The 26750-nt window shown below is 34.2% G+C and overlaps 5 protein-coding genes and 1 long non-coding RNA gene across 7 annotated transcripts; 5 read left to right on the top strand and 1 right to left on the bottom strand.

Annotated features, from left to right (window-relative positions):
• The first annotated feature begins 930 nt into the window (after positions 1-930).
• On the top strand, positions 931-3010 carry LOC125186940 (uncharacterized). Its single transcript, XM_048083426.2, has 5 exons — positions 931-1275; positions 1388-1650; positions 1903-2114; positions 2210-2471; positions 2542-3010. Exons 2-5 carry the CDS (start codon positions 1390-1392, stop codon positions 2863-2865), a joined length of 1059 nt encoding a protein of 352 aa, XP_047939383.1. The 5' UTR covers positions 931-1275; positions 1388-1389; the 3' UTR covers positions 2866-3010.
• A 3288-nt stretch (positions 3011-6298) lies between these two features.
• Positions 6299-11724, bottom strand: TGA9 (bZIP transcription factor family protein). 2 transcript variants are annotated; one of them, XM_048085603.2, is made up of 12 exons: positions 11591-11724; positions 11426-11517; positions 10931-11013; positions 10521-10715; positions 9754-9798; positions 9541-9600; positions 9365-9442; positions 9122-9170; positions 7880-8151; positions 7574-7795; positions 6673-6815; positions 6299-6582 (listed from the first exon to the last, which is right to left on the bottom strand). In XM_048085603.2, the coding sequence occupies exons 1-12, from the start codon at positions 11719-11721 to the stop codon at positions 6495-6497; spliced, it is 1458 nt and encodes a 485-aa protein (XP_047941560.1). In that variant the 5' UTR covers positions 11722-11724; the 3' UTR covers positions 6299-6494. The 2 variants fall into 2 exon arrangements, with proteins under 2 accessions (XP_047941560.1, XP_047941561.1); XM_048085604.2 differs by lacking the exon at positions 9754-9798.
• Positions 10776-11597, top strand: LOC125188637 (uncharacterized). The gene is made up of 3 exons (XR_007170765.2): positions 10776-10910; positions 11202-11382; positions 11466-11597. It is a non-coding gene; the product is annotated as an uncharacterized LOC125188637 (long non-coding RNA).
• Positions 11725-16425: 4701 nt separating the features above from the next.
• On the top strand, positions 16426-20275 carry LOC125186879 (transmembrane 9 superfamily member 5-like). The gene is made up of 7 exons (XM_048083358.1): positions 16426-16717; positions 17204-17244; positions 17765-18353; positions 18483-18614; positions 18953-19109; positions 19199-19683; positions 19835-20275. The coding sequence occupies exons 1-7, from the start codon at positions 16557-16559 to the stop codon at positions 20049-20051; spliced, it is 1782 nt and encodes a 593-aa protein (XP_047939315.1). The 5' UTR covers positions 16426-16556; the 3' UTR covers positions 20052-20275.
• A 504-nt stretch (positions 20276-20779) lies between these two features.
• On the top strand, positions 20780-22841 carry LOC125187067 (cytochrome b-c1 complex subunit 9-like). Its single transcript, XM_048083578.2, has 3 exons — positions 20780-20989; positions 21268-21315; positions 22500-22841. Exons 1-3 carry the CDS (start codon positions 20870-20872, stop codon positions 22548-22550), a joined length of 219 nt encoding a protein of 72 aa, XP_047939535.1. The 5' UTR covers positions 20780-20869; the 3' UTR covers positions 22551-22841.
• A 1457-nt stretch (positions 22842-24298) lies between these two features.
• LOC125186692 (cytochrome b-c1 complex subunit 9-like) lies at positions 24299-26518 on the top strand. The gene is made up of 3 exons (XM_048083106.2): positions 24299-24530; positions 24875-24922; positions 26132-26518. The coding sequence occupies exons 1-3, from the start codon at positions 24411-24413 to the stop codon at positions 26180-26182; spliced, it is 219 nt and encodes a 72-aa protein (XP_047939063.1). The 5' UTR covers positions 24299-24410; the 3' UTR covers positions 26183-26518.
• The last annotated feature ends 232 nt before the right edge of the window (positions 26519-26750 follow it).

The following is a 26750-nucleotide window of genomic DNA, read 5'->3' as shown; positions in this document are numbered from 1 at the left end:
ACATTTTTAGATACCAGTGACAAAATCTACTCATAAATAAGTAAAAGTAAATTCTGATACGGAACTTTATGTTTCTAGATATAGAAAAATGGTAGAGAAATTAATGATACCTATATTCATACATAAAAAAGTAACTAGAAAACTACAGCTATGAAATAACAAATCCTATGTGAGAATAGTAATAGTAAAAAAAACGAAAAACTTTGATAAACGACACTAACAATACAAAAAATTGAAATTACATTAAAATCCTAATTCTGAACTGTAAACTATAAAAAGTAGAGTATAAATATTGTGTTGTTTGTCACTTTGTATATAATCTAATTATTAATGAGATTATATAGTTGGCATTGGTGTGATGATTGATTATGTAGCAGAAGTCATGTATAATTAATCACTACTCCTATTTCCAGATAGGCCAGTTTTATTTTATTCATTGTACTTTTTTTTTCAAATCATTTCTGTTGACCGGTTTAATAGAAAATATCCCCATCTTGATTTCACACACAAAAATTCACTAACTTCATAATTAAGGTACTACTACTAGTTTTTTCATCTATAAAATTAGTCTTTCCTATCTTTATTAGTAATATAGCTCACCATTTTCCCTCCCATATTTTGTTCTCCTATTTATTGATATTCAATAAATAATATTTTAACTAGTATTTTTATTTAATTTACATACTGTAATAGAATTAAAATACACATTATTCACTATCAAAGTTAATGATATTGAACTAAAAGTTTTTTTTTAAAACAAAAAAAAAACTTGAAACAAAGAAGAATCTAAACTGGCTGAATTTTCAAGATTGATTGCCTAGAAATATAAACAAATAAATATTCTAATATTTCTTCTTCTTCTTTTTCAACCATTAATACTCCAAAATTATCCGAGGATGCCCTTAAGTAATCACTCTCATTTCTCTAATCCACTTGTATTAAATCAATAATACAGACAGACAGAGAGAGAAAGAGAAGAATTTACAGATGAGTATGGGCCGCCACCATTCCTTTGAAGTTAACTGAATTTCATCTCACACTTCTCATCAAATCTTAGATGCAATAGTTGATAGAACTCCTCCAAGAATCAATCTTTACACAAAAACTGTGATCCGACAGCATTTTTATATGCTCAAAGTGGAAGCTATTGTCGGCACAATCTACATTTTCAGACAACTCTGTAACCAGGAAGTCAACATCTCTGTCCGAAAACAATACAGAAGCTAATAAATACAGTAATCCACAAGAATCTGTGAAGATCACACCATCTCTAAGGTATGCCAGCATCAAGAATCTCATTCTTCAATCACACACATCTCTACTTTTAAGCATTCATTTCAGTTCAAGATTCAATTTTTTTCCCCTTCCTTTGGGGCTTTATCTGCAGCAATGGTTTTCAAGAAAGTGGCTGTTATGATGATGCGTTGTTTGGGGATATCGAAGCAGCCCACTCTTCCTGCCCCTCCTGCTGAAACTGCTGAATCTTCATCCATTGATGTTGAAATTTGCGGCTCAAAAGGAATCAGGCTCAGTGATGGCAGATTCTTGGCTTACACAGAGAGAGGAGTCCCCATGAATAAGTCCAATTACACAGTTATTGTTGTTCATGGATTTGGTAGCTCTAAAGAAATGAACTTTATGGCTTCCCAGGTATGGTAATTTTAATTTACCCCCTTTTAGTAAATTTTTTATTTCTTCATTGTGAAACTAGGGTTTGATGGCTTTATGTTCAGTTGTAGTTTGTGATTGTTGGATGTCTTGCTCGTGTTGTTGTAAAGATTGAATCTTGGTTTCTTGATCTGAATTTAATTTACTTGAATTTTTGGCTTTGGTTCTGTTTGTGGTAGGATTAGTGTTTGGTGTTGTTCATTGAGAAGTTGCTGATGTGACTTTAGCCTCTAGGATTTTCTTGAGGAGTTGAAGATATGTCTTCTGTTGTTCGACCGGGCTGGATATGGCGAAAGCGATCCCAATCCGAAGAGATCCTTAAAAAGTGAAGCATCCGACATTGAGGAGCTAGCTGATAAGTTGCAGCTGGGATCAAAGTTTTTCGTGCTTGGTGTGTCATTGGGGTGCTACCCCGTCTGGGGTTGCCTCAGACGAACACCAAACAGGTATATAGTCGTTTGATCCGAATAAATTGTCTTTTGTTGATTGATGTTTGGGCTATTCAAGAATGTTGGTTTCTTTGTTATGATTTTAAATTTAGGCTAGCTGGTGTTGCATTAGTAGTTCCATACATAAACTACAAATGGCCTTCTCTTCCGAGTGAACTAACGAAGGATGACTATCGGAAGGGCCTTTCCCATTGGGCTGTTTTCGTTGCAAGCCACGCTCCACGATTGCTGTATTGGTGGCTGACACAGAAGCTCTTCCCATCATCGACCGTTCTTGATAGGAACCCTGCATTCTTCAGTCGAAAGGACATAGAAGTGCTCAAGATCACACCGGGTTACCAATTGCTTAGTCAGGTGAAAACACTAATTCATACAAGAAATCAACATAAACTGTCCTAATCATGTGTGTTTTGCACATGTGCAGAACAAGGTAAGGAATAGGACAGTGTTCGATTCCCTACGACGTGACTTTGTGGTGGCGTTTGGTAAGTGGGACTTCGACCCGCTGGAGCTGTGCAATCCGTACCCTCAGAGGGAAACCGCGGTGCACATATGGCAGGGGCACGAGGACAAGGTGGTGCCGGTCCAGCTGCAGAGGCACGTCTCTGGGAAACTGCCTTGGATTCGGTATCACGAGGTCCCGGATGGAGGGCATCTGCTGGTTTATGATTCTGATGTGTGTGAAGCCATCTTGAGGTCTCTTGTTCTTGGAGAAGATCCTCCTCAAATGTATAGACCTCAATGCTAGTAGTTTGGTTGAAATTTTTTATTTTTTATTTTTATTCTTGTTCATCACAAAAGTGATGATCTTGCAAAGTAGATTGAAGTATTGGTATTCTATTTGTTTCAAGAAACATTTGGTTGTGAATGGAGTTGCAATTGTTGGTGTTGAATCCACTAAATAGGTTGTGGATAGAGAATTTATTCTATATAGTGGATTTAGATTAAAAAAAATTTGCTTTATATATTTGTATGAGCTAAAGTGTGCAAGGCATAGTTTGTCACTAACTTTACTATTTTATACTAGTATTTAGTTCTTTAGATATGTTATTTTTTATATTTCTTTATTTTTTGGCAATTTAATCAAAACCTTTTAAGTTCAAATCCATATTGAAAATCATACTTTTTGGCAAATAAGCAAAATTAAAAAATTTCCCTTACCCAAAATTGACTATAAAATAAATCGATATCAAAAAATTTCGTAAATTAAAAAAATGAAAATAAATCCTAAATATTCCTAAAAGTATGTGTAATTCTATTATGCTAACGCTGATGTGAAAACTCATTGAACCTCTGCATGTTTATCAGCCCATGGTATATTGGGCCTTGGCCCACTGGGAGTACTATATTATAAATACTTAACTTGGTAGCATACATATTGTTGCTTGCAAGATTTTAACCCATAGTCAATAAATGATTGAGTGATAAGGAACACTGAATTTGTGGGGTCCGGGATAAAAAGGTCGCTACTGATATCAAAACGCAAATAGGGCGTCGGGTGTCGCTAGCAATGGATGCAGACGAATACATAAGTGAATCGGTGGAACTATCACACTGTGGGATCGGTAGCAGCTCCAAAGGTCGATCGACTCCGACTCTACATAGATCCGCAATTGCTCTCAGTTCACTTTATATCATTATTTTTCAGTACATTTTTTAATTCATAATAATGTAGGTTCTCATCAGATTAATAAGCTCTAACTGGTTCCTAGTGGGCTTAGGCTACATTTACTAAAGTAAATGAAATTTAAATCCAAAAATAAACATTATTCCATGTCCAATAATTGAATCAGTCCACTAATATTTTATGAGGCTTTTATAAGAACAATCATTCCTTAAAATTAAATTTTATGGCCCAAATTGTGAACTCCAAATTGACTATGGGAAAATTCAAATTTGATTAAGTTACCTTTTTAATGACTAACCTACATTATTATCATTATATCAATTTCGTTTCCTTTCAAATTTTATTGAATAAAAGTGAAAATATGCATATGTATAATACTATTAGTTATTAGTAGTATACTTAATTTTCAGCTACTTACAATTTCCCCTTCTAGAGACAGTTTCACAAATTAATATATTCATACTATATTAATAATTGTTCCAAGCATGCTAATCTTAATTTGACTAAGCACATGTTAAAATAATTTATAAAACTTACGTAAACATAAATCTAGATGAAAATTAAAGATGTTGAAGATACAATTTATAATGCAAAATATAAAAATATCACTAAAAAAAGTCAAACCTTTGTGATTGTTACATCGTCCTTACTATAATATCCTATGTCGGCAAAAATAAATAGTTTTAATGTCAATGATTAGCAGATTAATTACATTCTACTTGATCATTAATTACTCCCTCCGTCCCATTTTAGTAGTCCCATTGACTTTTCTGTCATCTTTTTATAAAAATGATAGTTAAAATGGAGAAATGGTAAAGTAAGAAAGACAATAATGTAGATAAGATTTTTCTCTATATTATTCTCTCTCTTAATTTACCATTTCTCCTCTTTAACTATTTTTTATCATTTTTATAAAAAGAGAGCAGAAAAATCAATGGGATTGCTAAAGCGGGACGGAGGAGTATTTTTTATGTTTGATTTATAAACTAGTAGTTGGATTTCGTTTGATATAATCAAGCATTAATATAGTATATTTGTTTCAATCATGTGTTTAGAGTCTAACAACGCAAACTGTTCGAATAGTTGTTGTTATAATCATTATTATCAATACATTAATTATTATTATTGATTTAAAACACGATTAGTTAAATTATAAATTGAAACAAGTGTAATTTATAGTACTTTGTTAAGTAATAAAGTATGTTATCGACTTTCCCAATCACGAATAACTTTTTTTAAGCACTGAGAATCATGTCACGCAACTAATTAAAATCAGTTAGCAAATAAACCCTTTTCACCTTACAACTTTATGAAATATATAATCTTATCATATTTAAAATTTGTGTGGCCACACTTGATTGCAAAAAACCTAATTTGTAAAAGGACGTCTTAATTAAATTAATGTGATAATTAGGTCATCTTGTGTGCCCAATAAACTAACTTAATTCCCAAAAGCATTCGAAAAAAGACAAAATCTTTAGCCTTTTACAACTAATTAATTGTTTATATTTTGGTTAATGTGGGCCATATTGAATTGAAAAATGGGGATTTTAAAATCGCTATGAAGATTTAATCAGCGAATCAAGTTATATTTATATGGTTAGTTGATGTAGTTCGATTGTAAATTAATAAAATAAAGAAAGGTATCAAACTTTATTGTGATAGTTTTTTATTCGTTTTTAACGTTTTAAATGAAAGTGATATTTTTTATTTTTTATTTAATTTTGATACGGAAATCATACTTGTCGCTAAAACTCTCAATTTCCAACTAACGTTTACTACTATTCTTTTTCCAGAAAAAGGGTTAATTTAATTTTATGTCCAATCAATAATAAATTGTGTACAGTACTCCTTAATTCAAGTGTTTGCAAAAAAAAGTTCATGTCGTACCACAATAAAGTGGCCTTAAATAAAGCAAAATGATGAAATAAGAAACTAAAAAAGAAATTAAAAGAAAAAGCACTTAAATAAAATGAAATGATAAATAAGAGGGCAACAATAATTTTTTTATTTGTACAAATCAAATCAATAGAGCTCATATTAAATATTTATATTTAATAGTTGTGGACCTCGAAGGGGAAATTAAATGTTTATTTCAAAGGATAAGATATAATTTCATAGAATGGAAAATGATAAAGTAAACAATTACATAAAAGACAAATCTTCATAACCTCCCCATGAATTCCTCCTTTATTTCTTCCGTTCTTCGTCTTTTATGCTTTAAAAAAAACATCCACCTAACAACTACTACAAATTAATGAATGAAATTTTTTTGAATTATACTACATAAAGATATTTGAATAGTACGTAGCTATTTATTGCACAAATTACAAAATGGCACTCAATTTATATTCATCACTTGAAAAACCAACAAATTTGCTTAATTTAATTTGACATACTCTGATTTTGTCACACGTGGCACAACAATAAAACATGAGCTACCGACGAATATTTGCATCGATAAATTCCAAAAATCCATCAAAAAATTATCGAATTTGCAACGCTATATGACTATATCATCCATCACTAAATTCATCCCACAATTTTGAAATGATTAATAAGAAAAGGAAAATTAATTTGCATAGACATCGATATACATTTACAAGAGAACATTGTATTATGTTGACATTAAAAGTAAAGCTACATCAAAATTATAGGAGGAAAACCTATTTTCTCTAAGAGTAGCTCCTAAACAACCTCAAATTTCACCTAATCATCAAGAAAACCGGTTATAATAATAATATTGATAATCAGAAGTTTGAGAACTGATTTTGAGAAGCCTGCACCATCTGCAAATCCGACGTCGTTTGGCAAGAATTGTCTTCTGCAATCATACTCCTGAAAATAATTACCAAGAATAAATAAAAATGTCATCTTTATAAACAGGAATTCAAGAATTGTAATGAGTTGAAGCAAAAGTGATCTTACTCTCTTGGCCTTGAAGCCCACAGTGAGCTCAGGGCTCGTAGTCGGCCATAGTATTCTCCGATCACCAGGAAGCAACGTGCAGCTTGCCGGATTGTCAACAAACGGTGCAGCTGATGAAGGGTCTGTTGCCTTAGATTATCAGCCTGTGTTTTTGCAAATACAGCACCAAAATGAAGTCAAGAAAACATTTTTTTCAACTACCGAGTCGTATTTAGGCACAGAGAGAATAGTAATGTCACATATATGTATTGATCTGCTATACAAATATTCATCTAAGAAATCATCAGTTAACAGCAAGGCATCGTTTGTTTGCTTTTAACGAGCCAGTGAGTTAAAAGAACGACGTTGCAAGAAAACGAGCATCTATAATTGGTTCCACCAGAAATGGACTGATTAGTCATATCATGCTAAAGCAGCTTTCATGAAAAAGGAAGTATTTTTATACTTTCTTTCCTAAATATAAACAATTTTCAGATGTTTTTCGACAGATGAAAGAAGGTATTAGGTATGTGTAAATCTAATGGAGCCATTTTATGTGGTCTGAAGATAAATCTACTTCGTTACACGTATACGCTGACGAGGAAAGATACCTAAATCTGTTAAAGTATAGCTGAGAGATCACTTAAAAGAGAAAGCAGAATGTAAAGCCAAAAAGGAATGGGAATGATACTTTTATCTTGTTGCATCAGTTTCCGACATATGCTTTCTAATCACTTATCACTTATCTCACTAATTAAAGTTACATTTTAGCATCAAACCGCAACGCAGTGTGTCCCTAAAGTGCAAGCCTCAACTTTTAAATGACTTTAGGTAAGGGATTAAAATCAGATTCTACTTTTGCATAGTTTCATGATAGGACTGATCTAAATGCAAGAAATGAAGAGGGAGGGGGTGTATGAACCTGTCGAACAAAGCCTTCAAGATTGGCGAGCTTTCCCAATGCGACAGCCATGTGATGCATGCTGTCGTTAACAGAGCCATTAGCAATGGTATCAACCAAGGATTGCTGCAACTGGTCCAAGCCTTGTGAGAGAGCCTCCTCTGCCTGCTGTGAGGAATGCTGAAGGCTGCAAATCCCCATGAATTGCTGCTCCGTTAAAGGGTCTAATTGCGGTATCAACATCTGATAATCAATAAAATTTAATGATTACTAAACAGTTAAAAATGTGGATGATGACAAATGACTTGTATAGTGATGGACTATAACCTTGATTAGGTCAGATGGCCGGAAACCGCCCATCCAAAGGAAACACCTCTCTGCAGGTGTAGTCCACATTCCGGTGATGAGGTGGAAGACGTCAGATTTAGCAGCGGCGCCCTTCAGGCTAAAGACCTCGTCATAGTGAGCAATGTATCCATCGACTATAACCCTCAAGTCACTGTCGGATAAGTGAGCTTGCAATGCAGTTCGGAGTTCGGATATGTGCCTGTGATCATCATCTAGCCATCTAGAATATTCCATATCGAATATTGCTCCACCTATAACAAAAAATCATAACATTATTTGATTATAATATGTGAATCACATAGTCCATTGAGGGCCCATGAATGTTGCATTCACAAATTAAAGACACACTTCAAGAAAGCACAAAAGGACAGCCACAACCACTAACTACTACACCATTTTTTTTATTCCCACCTTTTTTTGGTTTTGATTTTGTATGATTTTTTATTTTATATTTTTTGCATATCCACATAACCATAAAGTGGCCTTTTTGCATAATGTACAAAGGCTTGATGCCAGGATTCAAATATCTGTGGGTACAGATGAGGCAAAAGACTGAACTGTAAAGATTCCAAAATTCCAAATATTATTCATACTGATAGAACCAGCTATTTGGGAAGGGAAAACACACACACACACACACACACATGTCAAGGACACTCTTGCTGACCATGTGGTAAGAATTGCTGCCTTGGTCATACAGATATTTGATTTGAATCTTTTTTCCCCTGAAACAGTAATTAAAATCTGACATGCCTTTCAAGAAGAAGAAAACTTCTAGTCAAAAATAGAAGTTCTTTTTGTTTTAGTTGAAAAAAGTTTAAAAGCCTAATATGGCTTCAAATTCTCTTTTCACTAATTAGAACAAAACATCTAGCCAAAAATTTTGATTTTTGAAGATTAAGATTAAGTCCCACTATTTTATGGTCAATAATTAGACCATGAAGGAAGAAAAAGTCTAGCTAATGTCTACAAACTGAAGGGTTTGGCAATTTTGATGTTTTTGTTCACAACTAGATTGAAGTCAGACAAATCTAATAATGTCATTTAAGTTTAAACAAATCCAATAATGCAATAATTAACTAGCACGGGAAAGACTAACTCCTCCCTCCTTCAAAAAAAATCACACTCTAATCAAACATTCATGGGAAAAGGGGGGAGAAGTCTTCAATTTATGTAGAGGGCAGGTTAGTAAAAACACTATTGAGAAATGTAGACACATACCAGAGCTAATACTCCCACTTGCAGCCCCACCTCCTCCTAAGAAAAGTCCCTGTTGAATATAGTGATGGAGAAAGGGAGTAAGTCAAGAAAATCAATTATAGAGGATTAGACACTAATTATTAATTACTGTAACATTTTTTTGGATTGGCATCCTTCAATTATTTTATACTTATGTTATGACATTAGATGTCTTGATTTTCTTTATGTTCTTTGTTTCTACCCATTAAATGTTACTGTTGTTACCTGTGACCTTGCCCTCTGAAGGTCTTGCTCCAGCTGAGCAAGCCTGATCCTGCTTGATTCTAGCTGCTGTACATAGGCCTGTACACACACACACATAAAAATATACAATATTTATATGGAGTATATTTATAAAGAAACAATTTTGGGGGAAATGGAGTAAAAATTTTGCAACTTACCTTTTTTCTAAGTCTGCTTTTCCTAGCTGCTTCCCTATTTTGGGCTAGACGTCTCAATGTCTGTAAGAAGAAGAAAAATACACAGCCTCAAGATAAATAATTTAAAGGAATTCAAATTTGGGAAGTAAGAAAAAACTGCAGAAATTATGAAAATCAGTGAGACTAAATTTTCAGCTCATGCATGCATGTGAATAATTTGGCTCTTTTCATCACCTTAGCATCAAGCACTTTGTCTGAGTTAGAACCAGGCCCTCTTCTCTGCATTATTTTTAAAAATAAATTCAAGAGAGACAATGGTTAATTCGTTTCTACTTTTCTAGAGTCAATAAGAGCAGCTAGAACAAACAAATTTTGTAAGGCAAAAATTTGAACTTTATTTTTTTATTCTATGTTAGAGAATAGGGGAAGGAAGATAACGTGTCAGCAATGGCAGAATCTTCAGAAAGATTTCAAATTTTTTATTATTAGAAGATATGCTGGCATTTTTCACAACTGTTCTTGAAAATAATAATGATGGAGATGACCACTGTGAGAAAAAAATGTGAGTTAATTATTTTTATTGTTTCTGTCTGCAAATTCTCTTTAGATTTTGTTTTCCCTTTATCCTATGAAGAAGATCCCTCACATGAGAGAGAAAGAGAGAGGGAAAAAAAGAATTAAACTACAGTTCTTGGGATGGGAAAAAGTAGCAATTATGAACAAGGACTTAAAACTGCAGTCTTGAAGATTGAGGCACACAGGCATATATTATTATAATAGATCAAGAAAGATGGATTTATTATATGTCAGAATAAAATCAGAAAAACTCCTCAGCAATGAGGGGGTACAGTTCCCCTTTGCCAACAAATCTTTCTTGCAGCTAGCTATGTGGGATTATACACAGAGAGAGAGGATAGCAAACTAGTAGCAATAAAGATGAGACCTTTTTCTTTAGATATGGGAAGAAATTCAATCAAGAATTGGGGAAAAGTGGAGCAGACCTTTTCTGGGGCTGGTTTAGCAGCTGGTGGCTGTGACTGTGAGCCACTCATCCTCGGGCTGTCAATCCCACCGGCGGCGTCCATCTGCGGCGGAGGGGGTGGCTGGCGGTGGTCTGAAGGAGACTCTGGGGCGTTGGAAAGTGTGTTTACAGCTGAACCGGAATCAGTACTCTCCTCTCCTGATTTTGAGCTTCCCTGTATTAAATGACACAAATTTTTAGTCAAAATGGCTTTCATCATCACATCACAACCATCAACCAAATATCTAAAAAAAGAATTCTATTAGTATTAAAAAAAACCTCAAAAACACATTAAACAACACTGCAGAAGGTGGTCAAGAGAGAGAGGGAGAAGAGCAAGAAATGAAGCTTTGTTTATGAAGAGAGAGAGGTAAATATAGAGAAGAGTACTCTTGTGGTATGCTGGTGGAATCTCATAGGCCAAGAAGGGAACATATCCAGAGTTGCTGCAGGCCTGATTGCTGTGTATAAATCTGCCAAAAATCAAAAGCAAAATCTTCAAGAATCAGCCAGAAAATAGGAAATTTGAAAAAAAAATACTACCATGAGAAGGAAATTTTTCTGGAATTTTTTGTTTTGGGCTTTTTGAAAGTTTCAAACTTTGGTTTAAAAAGAAGGGTAAGGCTAATCCCCTTTTATGTATGGGTTTTTTGCTTTGCAGTTATGGAGTCAGTAAAAGAATCATGCAAGCAGGTCTGGTTTTTTCCATATTTGAAACACACGCCATTCAAATCCCTAGTCCAAGAATGATTTCTGTGCAAGAAAAAGAAACCCCCCTTTGCACAAACAAACCCTCTCTCTCCCCTTTCTCTCTCTCTTGGGAGTTGGTTACACAAAGCAACGTAAGAAAAACAAAAGAGAGGAGGGAGAGAGCAAGTAGCATACGTTGTTTTTTGTCATCATTATTGATCTTAACCCCTTGCAGAATAATGGCCTCCTCAAGCTCTCCGAAATCAAAAGCTGGCCCTTCTTGATTTCTTGTCAAACAAAGGAACCCAAGTCAGAAAATCGAAAGCCCAGTTCGAAAAATCGAATCTTTTTTAGGCTTACATGAAATTAGAGTTGGTGGGGTGGTGGAGCATGTGAGGAACTGCGTAGGGGATGTGGTGGTGGTGGTGGTGGTGGTGTGGAGCTCCCGAGTCAGACAAAGCTGCTGGCTCACCGACTCTGTGACTCGCCATGCAAACTCAGTTTCAGGCCATTCTTTTTCTTCAAGGTGCTGATTTTCTTGTTTTTGTTTTTGTTTTTGTTTTTCTGAGGTTTTGGTGTGTTGAGGGATTTGAAGACAGAAGGCCACTTTCTTGAAAGATGGACACTTGAGGTGATCAGCAAAAGATCATAGCTTTCTTGTCTAAAAGGGATTGAGAAGGTCTCTCTCTCTCTCTCTTGAAATGATTTACTACTACTACAGTTTTGAGCTTTTGGAGGGTCTCTATCTAGCTTTCTTTTCTCTACTTCTCTATGAAGAAATCAATCTGATTATTCTCTTTGATAATCTCTCTCTCTCTCTCTCTCTCTCTCTCTCTACTATACTTTATACTCTCTCCTCTGTGGGGGTGTAATAATTAGTACTATCAGAATTGGGAGTCAAGCCATGGGTACAGAAAATCTTGTCCTGGCAACCCAGGCTTATTTTGTGGGGTTTTGCAACAGAAAATCAAAATTAAAACAGATTAAAAAAAGAGGAAATTTGTGCATTGAAAAACAACATTAGTTCAATAAAATACTTACAAAAAAGGTGGGGTCTTTGGGAGGAACACTAGAATCCTCTCTCTCTAACTGCCTGGGCTTTTTCATTGGCCCTTTTCTTGAAGGAAAAATTGAATCTTTTTTTGAAAGAGATAAGTATTGAGTTGAGTTTATAAGGTAGTTTTGCTAATTGCAATAATTGTTTGAACATTCATCATTGTCAATGTTGAATACACATTTAGAAATGACATTTTTGAGGTTGAGAACTTAAGATTATACACAAGTTGTGTTTGGTCATATTTGTCTAAAATCAAGATCACTTTAAATAATAGTAGTCTTATTTCAAGTAGAGTAGTTATGATGTGAATTAACAAATACTCTGGTAATTAAAAAAAAAGTATATTAAAGCTGCTTTCTTGATCTTTGATGTTTTTATGTTGAAAGGGTTTACTTTTATGTGCTATTTTCAGAATTTGACAACTCACATACTTGACAATATTTATTATGCAAGATGTTGCTTAAAGGGCTTTCAACCAAAACAAATTAATTAATTAAATACAATCACCAATAAAAACTTCCACTTGTTATTATTATTAATCCAATTCTTGAGATGGATTTGTTTGGTGTTATCCCATTTGTTGATAGGTCAACATCCATTCTTTGTCATCAGGTTCTTTTTTCTCTTAATAGAATTTATTTTGAATTCTTGTTATATTTTAAATCCACGGCTGGGGTGAGAGATCATCATATTTCATTCATTTAAGATGAGATAATATATTCCTTTACGCCATTTAGTTTAATTGTTTTTACTTGGGTAAATATAGGTTTATTTTACAAACATTTAATTTCTATTTATATGAATAAAAGTATGTCCAAGGATGGCAAATAGACATAAATCTAATTAAAATAAGCTGAAATTGCACAATCCTAAATATTTTCCCTATATTTTTATATATTGGCTGGATAATGTTTTTTTGAAGAACATAGCTAAATATGACCAACATATAAAATGTCACTTTGCATATCAAGGGGAATATAGGGACTTTATTTCTATTATGGGAATGGGACATAATTTTTATGAATATCTATCACTGTGAATGGACAAATCACTAGTTTGTGAATTAGGTGTGACTGCTATAAAGTTTCTAGATTTTGCTAGTGGAGATTATTATATGATCATTTTATAATTCACCCCACATCTAAATCATAGTTTAATTTCATTTAAATAAATAAATAGAATAACCATTGTATTCAATATATGTGCAATGCAATGTATCATCTCATGCCATTGCACTGCTTAGCATGCCACCAATTTTACACAATTTGTTATGGATATCATTTTATTTTATTAGAGCTTTGAAGACATTTATGATAACAAAAATAATTTGAAGGAAGAGACAATTAGACATCGGTTGATGGACCCATATCTATTCGTGAAGAGATTAATTATTGGTTAAACAATATTTTATACAAATATGTGTTTGTTTCATCTACCACTGTTGCCTATAATATTCCCCCTACCAATTATTCTTATTACTATTATTAATGATTGCTTATAAATTAAAACTTTTGGTAGGGAATTGTCTATATGAGGAGTAGGTGTTCATGCATCTCAACTCACCATTACTATTCATATACAACAAAAAAATATTTTACAAAATATAAACATTGGCACATTAAAAGTCTCATGCATATAGTATGTTGAAACATTTGGATTATCTGTGTTAAAATGAATTTGGAAAACTTGTGTAGCTTTTTTTCTTCTGAAAATACGAATGTTCTTATCAAATAGTAGTATCAATCATGACTTCTTTGAAATATTTGTTTTATAATAAACGAGTCTTATGTAATCATGTTTCTTGGATATATATTTTAATAGAATAAATCAATCCTTGTTAAATTTTTGTGCCTGACTATTATTCCTTTGTTTATAATAATAATATAATATAGAGTGACGATAAATAACTAAATTTTATACTACTAAAATAAGATTATATTAATAATTTGATATATTAATTATATATTCAAATAAAAAATACAGTAAGTGGATAAGTTAAAAAGTTTTATTAGCCTTTAACCTTGTTTTTTATTTTTATATTTGAATTTTCTTTCTATTGTTTTTTAAATTTGAATTAAAGTATGCACTAATTACATTTATAGTTTTAAAAAAATAAAAAAATTATACACAAATCATAAATATATGGTCACAATTTTATGCACTTTCCATGTACTATATATGCATCCATATAATTTAATTAAATACATAAATAAATCTATTTTTTATCAAATAAACTGGTGTTTGGTTGTATAAAATTTGGTCACGTAGATTTGTTGTAATATATAATGCTTTCATTATTATATAATGTACCCCAATTGTAATTTCCAAGTTATAAGATAAAAACAGCATAAAGCAGTGCTATTTTAGAAATTACATTAAAATCAAAACAGCATAAATCAATCACAAATTATGAGATTTTTTTTGGTTGTGATCTTCTTGGGTCTGGAGCTTTATGCTTTGCTTGTAGAATAATTAATATCATAAATACATGTGGCTTGAGATGCTAATGAAAGCTTCTTTGACATCTAAACCTCTTAATATAGAATAAATGTTGCTTATAGTCAACTATTAAGAAACTAATCTCCACAATAATGATTATCTAGTGCTTCAAGTAACTTAAATTCCTGCATTGAACAAATAAATAAATTTGCAGCCATGATTCATGTACATCCATTGACTTATTCTTTTCAAAGTTTTATTTATTAATATTAATAACTACCTTATCCTATTTTTATTTATCATATTGGACTGGATGAAAGAAAGTTGTAGATAAATTTGACAGATATAAATATGGAATTTTGATTTTCTTCTCAGCTATTGCTTATCAAATGCCCCAAAATTTAGCATTTAATTTTTTGTTGAACCACTGTTTAAAATTATTTCAACGGCCCATTGTTATGAAAAGCCCATCACTGACCACCTAGTACATGGGCTATCCAATTCCATATTCAGTGAACCCAAATTATTTCACGTATAAAATAAAATGTACTCCTATATTCATATTTAATTGTGTACTTAAATTAATAAAATGATTAGTTTATAATGAACTACTATATTTTAGTTTGACGGTTCGGTATTAATAATTAGTTCTGTCTAGGGCTGACAATTTTTGACACGACACGAACCGGCATAAAATTAATAGGGTGGGTCAGAGCTTATTGGGTTCGTGTCCTTATCGGGTCGACCCATTAAGGACACGTGTTCGTGTCGGGTTCATGTTATCCGTTAACAATGCGTGTTCGTGTCGCGTTCGTGTTATCCGTTAACAAATAATATTTTAATATTATTAATTCTTATTATTTTTATTTTTCACTACTTATTAAATGACTCTTACAATCTCATTTTTCAATACGTGTTGTTATCGTGTCGTGTTGATCCGAAGTGGTTCGTTCGTTAATGGGTTTGTGTCGTGTTCGTGTCTGAGGGTAGCGGGTCGTGTTCGTGTTTGAGGTTTTCTTAACGGGTCGTGTTCGTGTTTGTTGTTATCGTGTTCGTGTCGTTATTGTGTCGACACGCACGATTTGTCAGCCCTAGTTCTGCCTATATCACAACTAAGGACTGTATTCAATGTCGAACAAATTTTAAAGACCGAACTAAAGACCAAATCTCAGCCATCTCTTTTTCTAATCTAGTGGATAAAATAAATCATACAAATGATATACTTCGACATTGAATAGATAACTGATATTTGGTTTTTAGTTCGGCCTTTAAAATTAGTTCGACGTTGAAAACAATCCAATAATTGAGTCTTTAAAATACACCATATAAGTATAATCGAAATCAGTTCAAAATATCAAAAAATCCGAATCGAGCCAGAAAATCGACGATATCCAAATATTCAAATAAATAAATAAATTTGAAATAAAAGTAAATAATTTAAATCGAGAGAATTACAAAAATTTAAAGTTTTAAGATAATTTTAATGAGAGGGAATTGACATTAACATCCTCTAATTTTATTTATTAATTTTTTTAATTAAAAATATAATCTATGTGATATTATTTCAACCACTATATCTTCTAATCTAATAATTAAGATTTAGTCTATTTGATTAATAATTATTTAGCAATTGGTCACTCCCCTTTAAATAAATTACATAACTAAAGTCATATCGAGAGATAAGTTGAAAGCGTGATTAAGAAAGTGCGATTTACTTGTAGCAGTTAAAACTTAATTATCGCCGAAATCAATTCCCGTCGTTGACCGTTGCTAATCACTCCAATTCCGCCGCTCCACCTCCGCCGGCCTCCGCCGTCGGGGTTCAAATCAATGAACCGTCGAGATTACGGCAGAATGGCGATATCGAAATCTGCTTTTGTAACGGCTCTGTTGCTCCTATTGCCCATCACTATTGATTGCGCCAACACCTACAATAAGGGAGATCGCGTGCCCCTTTTCGTCAACAAAATCGGCCCCCTTCACAACCCTAGGTACCGATTCATGTAAAATGTTAGCATTGAGCTCTGATTTAATGCATATTGGTAGACACTCGTCAGCATTCATCTCTTGATGTTAAAGAGGGAGTGCATTTTGTCTGTGTTTGGTTTTTCGACGTTGACTAATTGTTTTTTGATGCGCTTTTTTGAGATTTTTTATTTATTCCCAAATTTAATTAATGATGCATTGATTCATCATGGTTTGGAAGTGAGATCCGAACATGAAATATTCAGTTTTACTTGCAAAGCATTTAGCTACTATTTGAGAGCTTAATATAGCAGTTTAAATTCAAATCCAGTGCCTATTGGATCGAATTGGGGTTGGTAAGGAGCTTTGACAATCAATGTTGGTTGTTTTTTTTTTGGGATTATGCTTTGTTATGATTAGAAAACCTTATTGTTTACTCTGATAATTGTAGTAGATGTGATCCTTTTGCATTCAAATTGTTCTGATATCTTTTACTTTTGGCTTGCTTGCAGTGAAACATATGAATATTACGAGCTGCCCTTCTGTCGTCCAGGTTCGCTTTGACACTTGTAAATGTATATTGTAGAAGAATTCTTAGTCTTGCTCTCTTTCTTTTGAAAATTGTTTATCACTTATCAGTAATCATTTGCTTATTAAGGAGTATATGAACATTGCTAAGAGCCAAATACATACAGTTCGAAGTTGAAATATTGATCATTATCACCTACAAAGAAAAAACTTAAAAAAGAAAATGAAAATATGGAGATGATGAAGATATCTGGAGTTGAAGCATTAAGTTTTCCTTGAGACAAGAGTAGAGATCGTTCATTTTCTTCTTTTTCCTGAATGGTAGTAGATTCCACTTTTTCATGATTAAGATCTCGAGAGCATATTCAGTCCGTAATGTAAGAATATATCTTGCTCAAATCATGCTTAAAGAGATATTATTTGTTCCCTCTTCCAGACTAAATTCTTTTAGGTGATCTTCTTGCATTTTTCAAGTTTATTTGATCCCATTGCTAAGAAGTACCTTTATAAGCAGATTCATAACTCACTATTTATCTCATTGGCAGATCAGGTGATTCAAAAGAAGGAAAGCTTTGGGGAAGTTTTGAGTGGTGATCGCTTAGCAAATGCTTTATATGATTTGAGATTTGCTGTCAACACAACCCAAGCAGTTGTTTGCCCAAACAAGCTAACAAAGGCTGATATAACAAAATTCAGGGATGCTATCGCTAATGACTTTTACTATAACATGTACTGTGATGATCTTCCACTTTGGGCATACATCGGCAAAGTTGAGGATGAAAGCTGGAAAGCCGACAACAAGGGGAAAAAGTTTTTACTCTTTACCCATGTTCACTTTGATGCTCTTTACAATGGACATCAAGTCATAGAAATCCATGCCTTCAGCGAGCCAAGTCATATGGTGGATATAACAGAAGCTGTTGATGTTGAAGTCGAGTTCACTTATTCTATGTCCTGGAAAAGAACCTCTATGCCATATGAGAACAGAATGGAGAGATACGCTAGAGCTTCCTCATTGCATATTATCCACCAAAGTCATTGGTTCTCGTTCGCTAATTCTATTGTCATAGTTATACTGCTCACGGGACTACTTACTTTGCTTTTGCTGCGGCATGTCAAGAATGACTTAAGAAAGTAACTTTCTGCGCCGTGGTACTCGTTGCTTTTTGCTCCTAATTTTGTGCTTGCATTTCAGTGTAAGTTTCGCCGTACATAGAAGTTACACACCTGGTTCTGACATCAGCCCTCTATTATTTATTTCAGATGGTCGATTGGAGATGAAGATGAGGAGAAAGAAGTTGGTTGGAAATACATTCACGATGATGTGTTCAGATGCCCAACGAGTCTACCACTGTTCTCTGCAGTTTTGGGCTGTGGTACCCAGTTGTTGACAATGTAAGCTGCCATTTTCATTAATTTTCTAATCTCATCTATCATAACATAATATTCGGTGGTTGTCATATAGTGCACAAGCACAATTAGTCGAGTCCGTGTCTCTTTTCAAACTACTTGATATCGCAATAAATGATAATTAGATTCATATAAGAGCTCTTCATATATACCAAGCTGGTTCTTTTTTAGTTTAGAATTTCTCCATGATGCAACCATCGTGTAATTTGGCTACAGTACTTTTAACGTCGTATTCCCTGACAATATTTCATTTAAGCTTAGTCTTTACTCCGTACTAGTTTTTCTTGTATCATCCAAGTTACAAATTTGTCCCCGTCATACAGGTTATTCATTTTATTCATTTTGGCGTTTCTGGGAGTCTTCCAACCGTATAGCCGTGGTACTCTCTCAAGTTATGTGTTCATTTCTTACATTCTTACATCAGCAATTGCGGGCTACAGATCTGCGTCATTTTATAGTCAGTATGCTGAAACTGGACGGGTATTGATGCTTTCTTTTCCCTTACCACATTAAGTCATTCTTTGTTAAATGCCAATAAAAAATGTGAAACCAATGCATATATTTTGCAGGAAAAAAGTCTCCTTTTTGTAGGAATACTGTTCTTAGGTCCTCTGCTCTTCACATCATTCATCCTCAACTTACTGGCTGCATCTTTCGGGGTGACTGCAGCTCTTCCTCTCGGAACGATATGTGTCATTGTTCTCGTATATATACTAGTATCAGTTACCCTACTTTCCCTAGGAGGAGTGTTTGGGCACCGCTATAAATCTGCTTCCCCGGCCTCACCCGTCACTAAGAAATGTCCACGGGAGATTCCTTCGTTGGCTTGGTACCGGAAGACCCCAGCCCAAATGTTTCTTGCAGGTCTTCTACCTTACAGTGCCATTGCTCTCGAGTTACACCATTTTTATGCTACAATCTGGGGCTATAAACTCTATAGCTCTCCAGGAATTTTATTCTTCACATTCGTAGTCCTTATCTTGATCACTGCTATTTTAAGCGTTGGTTTGACATATTTTCAACTGGCTGCCGAAGACCACGAATGGCATTGGAGGTATAGTCGATTACACTGTTTTCTCCTTTTTCTTGAAAGGATACTTCCATATGTGCTTATCGTTTATCGTTTATGGCATTTCATCTACTGCATATTTTCGCATGTTTCTACCATTTCCCTTACGACCGCCATTGCTCTTACAAATTTGTAGGTCTCTAATGCGCGGTGGCTCAACAGCTATCTTCATGTTCTGCTACTGTATATACTTCTACCTGCATTCGAATATGACTGGCCTCTTGCAGACGGCCTTCTTCTTCGGCTACAACGCCTGCATTTGCTACGCGTTTTTCTTGATGCTGGGTGCCGTGGGTTTTCAAGCGTCGTTGCTGTTTGTCCGCCGCATATACCATGCCATCAAGAGTGAGTGAGCTTCACTGTACTTGTACACCGGAAAAGTACAATCAACCCGAGCTAGACTTCTCTGTCTCTTTATACATCATCTCTTTGTTAGAGTACACAAATTTGGATCTTCCTATGGCTATGTAGAGACCTCAAACCACAGTCTTATCTCTTTTTCATCTGAATTTATCCACAGCTTAGCACGACGAGTCTCACTATGCGACTCAAGCCGCGCTGTCTGGTTTCTCCGTTACTTCCTCGTATTTCACTTTATTACAAGATATCGTACATCGGTGTAGTATTCCGTTCACAAAGCGTAATGTGCATTGATGATAATAGGAGACAAACTGTAGTCAACTCAATCACGCTCCTACATGCAATGTCAAAATTGTTAACTTACGAGAGACAACAGTGAGTTCATGAGACGTTTGATTGCTCTAGATTAACTTGTCATGTCATTGTCGAGACTGAATGATGATTACTAGGGTCCAGAGATTAATTTTGTGACATGGGAAAAGCCAAGGCTCGTTGTACATGTCATTAACATGCTATACCCATCTAATCGAACAACATTCATAAAAATTCAATCTTATCTAATCGATTAAATCGAATAGAGTAGTATTTTCTCATGATAAAATGCGCAATGGGCTGGGCCCAAACACAGCTATTAAAATATCCGACAAATTGGGCCGGCCCACTAAACCGACGAACTCGAAACCCGTGAGGAAGAATGGAATCGATCAAAATTCGAAGTTTCACCATTTCTCCTCCATCGCATCGAAGAGATTGACAAACAGAAAGTTTCTCCCGCTGCCTGATTTCTGTTGCAAAAAAGCATCGATTGAAAATGGAACCGGTAGTTAGGAAGAGGGGCGGCGGCGCGTGGGAGGGTATGTATAGATTGGTCATGCGCCGCACTCCGGTCTATGTCACCTTCGTCCTCGTCGGCGCTTTTGTCGGTGAACGCGTACGTATCTTCTATCTAGATTTAAATACAGCTTTGTTAATTTTGTGTGTGTTTACGTGTTTGTGGTAGCTGGATTGAATTGGATCTAAGAAATTCGGTACCAATTCGTTATAAATGGTGTGGGGATTGGGGGAGACGGATAAGAGAAGTTGGGGATGATCTGTTTGAATTTATACAAGTTTTCTGGTGGTTATCCTCTTCTTCAATTTGATTATTTACTTGTGATTCTGGATTTGAGGGTTTCTGATTTGATATGTTGTTTTTATGCCCTAAATTAGGCCGTCGATCGTGGAATTCACGCTCTATGGGAACACATCAACGTTGGGGTATTGCTTTTACTGAATTTTCTTAATTAGCTGATTGCTGTGGTTTAATGCGTAACTTCATTTTTCTGTTGTTTATGTTGATTGAGCTGGGTTATGTGGGGGTTGTTCGACTGATTGAGCATTTAAAATTGTCAATTTGATATGGTAGTTAAATTCTTGCTTTTAAGGAACTGTCTTTGAGAGGTAATAAAATGATGGACTGATAGTGCTTCTAAGAAGTTGCTGATTCGTCATAACATTTGTATGGGAAATTGATCTGGAATGTAACCTTTGTCTTGTGTATATGAATATCTTTCGGTTGAATTCGATTAATGTGTTGGTGTGTGGATGGATTGTAATTAAAAGTTGTCTCTCATTACTTGCATCTTTAAGAACTAAGAAGTGCCACTAAGGATATATTCCTTTGAACCCTTTTAGGTCTCAGTTTGCTTAATACTAATAATGATAAGAAAATGTGAAGTACAAGAGGTTTCTGGTGCATAGGATATCTATGCATTCAACATTTTCAAGCTTGAACATCTGTATATTATATTCTATTTCACATGGACTTATCTAGCTCAAGTTAATGATGATTGCTCAATATAGTGAGATGAAATGGGGATTTTGGAAGAGGATCGGTTTTTAGTAATGGTGTTTATCAGAAAAAGAAGGTACAGTTCAAAACTTCAGATTTTCGTAGGAGTTGAAATAGAAACGGAAATGGTAGAAGCCTCAGGTTGTAGGAACGTGTCATGAGAATTGAAAACACTAAAGTAAACGGTATGATGTATTGTCATTATTATGTACAGCGAGAGCTTTATGCAGACCAGATAAGTTTTAGGACTGATAAGATTTTGCCTGCTTATGTTTCTGGTTTGCTTGCACAAATATAAAAATGAGTATTCTGATCAAGATGTAATGGTTTTTGTGACGATATGCCTTCATATTTGGCAATTATGCTTTCATCTTGGGACGTGTCATAAAGTATCATCAGAGGCCCCTTGTGATGCAAATTGTCTGGGGGCCGAGCTGAAATGAATTATATGAACATTAAAGATGCTGCTACCCTCCTTCTGTGTTCCATGAACTTTTTGTTCTGTAATTTATTTCGTATAGTTAGTGCGCCGCATTCTCATAGTTTTAACTTGCTATGAGACAAGAACCTCTGTATAGTTTGTAGTAATTTCTTCATTATGTTATTTCAGAAACGCTATGAGGATATTTCGGTTCTGGGTCAGAGACAGTCCGAAGAGTGAAGTGACAACGACGAATAATTTGCCCCTGGCATCCTCTTCTTCTGCATAGCTTAGAAGATGCATTTTGATGTTTGATAATTGTTACCCTATTTCTCGTCCTTGCAATGTGCTTGCCAGTTTTCTTTAACCCGAAATTACTGGCAATTTTGCAGTTGAAGTTTTTTTTGTTCTTTTACTTTGCAGTCTGATAAGTTTGGTCCTTTTGAGCGTCCTGGTTATTTTGAACATGGATTTAACTCGAGGTGAAATATTTCACTGAACAATATACAGATTATCATTTATTTTTCTTTATTGCCATGTGCAATCAATAGGTGAAGCAGGTCAAAATTTGTACTCTGCAAAAATTCACAATACAAGTAAAATTTGAGGCTCAGCATTGGCCTATTATATAATTTACCATCATTATATATACTGTATTATTTTTTCATCTTAGTACTACTTTTAGAGAAATATTTGTTTCATCTGTAGAGGCTTACACGGCCCATTTTATTTTATTCGCACTATTTTTGAATTGTTAATTGAATAAAATTAAATAAGTTTTGAAATAAAGTATTTCTTACAAACACTATTAGATCTCTAATTCTATTGCAAAAAAATGGTCATATATAAACAACATATAAATTTTATTTGGAAAATTATAATAAAATTATGTAAATCAACACTCCTAAATGTAATTCTTATTTTGATTTTGTTTCATTTTGAAAAGTTAAGCTACATGATCTATATTATTTGACTTTTGCGTAAATAAAATTTAAGTAGGCATTATTGTACTTGTACTTTTGTACACTGCAAAAGTACAATCAACCCAAGCTAGACCTTTTCGTCTCTTTACATCATCTCATTGTTATATTAGACAAATGTGGATATTAAGTTAGTAAACAAACTTCAGTAAACTCGATCATGATTCAGCGTGCAATGACAAAATAGTTTAACTTATAAGAGACTGTGAGTTCATGAGATGTTCGATTGTTCTAGATTAACTTGTCATATGATTGTCCGAAACTGAATGATTTACATACTCCATATCAACTTTAATTTTTAGCCAAATTGAGGATTGTATTATCAGGTGATTTACTTATACTTCATTCTTTTTCTTTCAGGTCACCATGGAGCCTGCTATCAGGTGATTTCTCGAAAGGGTGAAAAGGATGCAGGTTTTAAACAGAATGATGAACAACTCTTTTTTTTTTTTTTTTTTCATATCAACTGTTGTGTACACTCTTTAGTAAACTTTCATTTATAGTTATAGTAGTAGTTTCTCATTGTCCTCATTCCTTTTGTGAGGTGTGGCCAAATGATTCTGCATCTGTCCCCAAAATAGATATAGTACAAAAGCTAAGAGCCACCCTATCCGGACAAGAAAAAGAAGTAAATAGCTCTGTTTCAAAATCAATGCAAGTAACCCTAAGATTATGCAGTGTAGGAAGGCTATTTTTATACTCATAGCTTTGTTTTTTTATTTTACATAGCTTCTTTTTATATTTCTCTTTCATGTTTATTAGTATATTTATATTTATTCTCTATCATTTCAAAATTTAAATTGTAATTTTAATCTATGAATAAAAATATTTTATTATCCCACAAATATATAAATAGATATAATACTTGCATCTTTAATTTTCATTTATAGGTTTGGTTGATTTTCTCACTACTAGTAATTTTATGTAATGAATTACCATAAATTACCATAAATTAATTTCAAACCTGGCCCACTAACTGTCGAAGCCCGTGTGGAAAAGATTGGAATCGATCAAAAATCGGAGTTTCACCATTTCTCCTCAATCGCGTCGCAGAGATTGACAGATCAGAGAAAGTTTCTCCCGCTGCCTGATTTCTGTTGCAAAAAAGCATCGATTGAAAATGGAACCGGTAGTTAGGAAGAGGGGCGGCGGCGCGTGGGAGGGTATGTATAGATTGGTCATGCGCCGCACTCCGGTCTATGTCACCTTCGTCCTCGTCGGCGCTTTTGTCGGTGAACGCGTATGTATCTTCTATCTAGATTTAAATATAGCTCTGTTAATTTTGTGTGCGTTTGTGTGTTTTTACGTGTTTGTGGTAGCTGGATTGAATTGGATCTGAGAATTTGGTAGTACTAATTCTATAATTGGCGTGGGGATTGGGGGAGACGGATAGGAGAAGTTGGTGATGATCTGTGTGAATTTATAGATTTTTTCTGGCGATTATCATATTCTTCAATTTGATAGCGTGTTTATGATTCTGGATTTGAGGGTTTCTGATCTGATGTGTTGTTTTTCTGCCCTAAATTAGGCCGTCTGGATTTGAGGGTTTCTGATCTGATGTGTTGTTTTTCTGCTCTAAATTAGGCCGTCGATCGTGGAATTCACGCTCTATGGGAACACATCAACGTTGGGGTATTGCTTTTACTGATTTTTTTTCAATTTAACTAAATTGGCTGATTGTTGTGGTTTAATCGCTTAACTTCATTTTTTTCTGTTGATTATGTTGACTGAGCTTGTTTATGTGGGAGTTTGTTCGACTGATTGAGCTTTTGAATTGTCAATGTGATAAGGTAGTTAAATTCTTGCTTTTAAGGAACTGTCTTTGAGAGTTAATGGAGTAAAATGACAGTGCTTCTAAGAAGATGCTGATTCATCATAACATTTGTATGGTTTATTTGTGTGTTAAATTAATCTGTGATGTAACCTTTTTCTTGTGTATAGGTATATCTTTCGGTTGAATTCGAGTAATATGAGTTGGTGTGGATAGATTGAAATTTAAAAGTTGTCTCACATACTTATCATTAAGAACTAAGAAGTGCCAGTACAGATATACTACCTCTGTCATTATGATTCTTCATAACATTATGATTCCACTGATATGTGTTGATATACTACCTTCTAGTCATTATGTAGAGCAAGAGCTTTATGCACACCATCTAAGTTTTAGGAAAGATAAAGATGTTACTTCCTTATGTTTTTAGTTTTAGGAAAGATAAGGATTTTGCTTGCTTATGTTTTTAGTTTTTATGCACACCAGCTAAATTTTAGGAAAGATAAAGATTTTACTTCCTTATGTTTTTAGTTTTAGGAAAGATAAGGATTTTGCTTGCTTATGTTTTTAGTTTTTATGCACACCGGCTAAATTTTAGGAAAGATAAAGATTTTACTTCCTTATGTTTTTAGTTTTAGGAAAGATAAGGATTTTGCTTGCTTATGTTTTTAGTTTTTATGCACACCAGCTAAGTTTTAGGAAAGATAAAGATTTTACTTCCCTATGTTTTTAGTTTTAGGAAAGATAAGGATTTTGCTTGCTTGTGTTTTTAGTTTTTATGCACACCAGCTAAATTTTAGGAAAGATAAGGATTTGAGCTGGAATGAATTACCATTTAAAGATGCTGCTAACCTTAACTGGCATCAACTTATGTTTTGTAGTAGTTTATTTCGTAGAGTTTAGCTCGTTGCACTCTCATAATATCTTGCTAAGGTCTCTTTAAGCACGAAATCAAACAGTTGCTTAAATACAGCATTTATGAGACAGAACCTGTTGTATGGTAATTCCTTCTTTACGTTATTGCAGAACAGAACCTGTTGTATGGTAATTCCTTCTTTACGTTATTGCAGAAACGCTATGAGGATATTTCGGTTCTGGGACAGAGACAGTCCGAAGAGTGAAGTGACAACGATGAACAATTTGCCTGGCATCCTTTTCTTTCCATAGCTTAGAAGATGCATTGATGTTCAATAATTGTTACCCTATTTCTTGTTCCTGCAACGTGCCTGCAATTTTCTTTAACACACTAAATTACTGGCAAATTTGGAGTTGCAGTTTTTTTTTTCCTTTCCCTTTGCAGTTGATAAGTTCTAGTGATATCTTTTTGAGTGTCCTGTTCATTTTGAACATGGATTTAACTCGAGGAGAAATATTTCACTGAACAATATACGGATTATAATTTATTTTTCTTGAATGCCATGGCAATCAATAGGCGAAGCAGGTCAAATTTTGAAGCATGTCAAATATATATTCCTCCATTCTCTAAAAATAGAAACTCTTTCCTCTTTGGTCCATCCCTAAAAATAAGAACTTTCTGCTTAAGGAATTTCTCTCTAATGGGGTGAAACTACAACACCGACTACGTTTGAAGAGATGGCGACGAATTAAAAGCCCAGGGCGCCGGTGACGTCTTGGTCTTCAACACTCATCTCCTTCTCTCTCACTTCTCAATTCAGCGACTAGCATGGC

The sequence above is a fragment of the Salvia hispanica genome, chromosome 5, assembly GCF_029641045.1.
Source record: "Salvia hispanica isolate PSC_SH4W2 chromosome 5, Shi_PSC_v1, whole genome shotgun sequence".
Lineage (NCBI taxonomy): Eukaryota > Viridiplantae > Streptophyta > Magnoliopsida > Lamiales > Lamiaceae > Salvia > Salvia hispanica.
The sequence above is the reverse complement of the archived record's forward strand: the minus strand, read 5'-3'. Positions and strand labels throughout refer to the sequence as shown.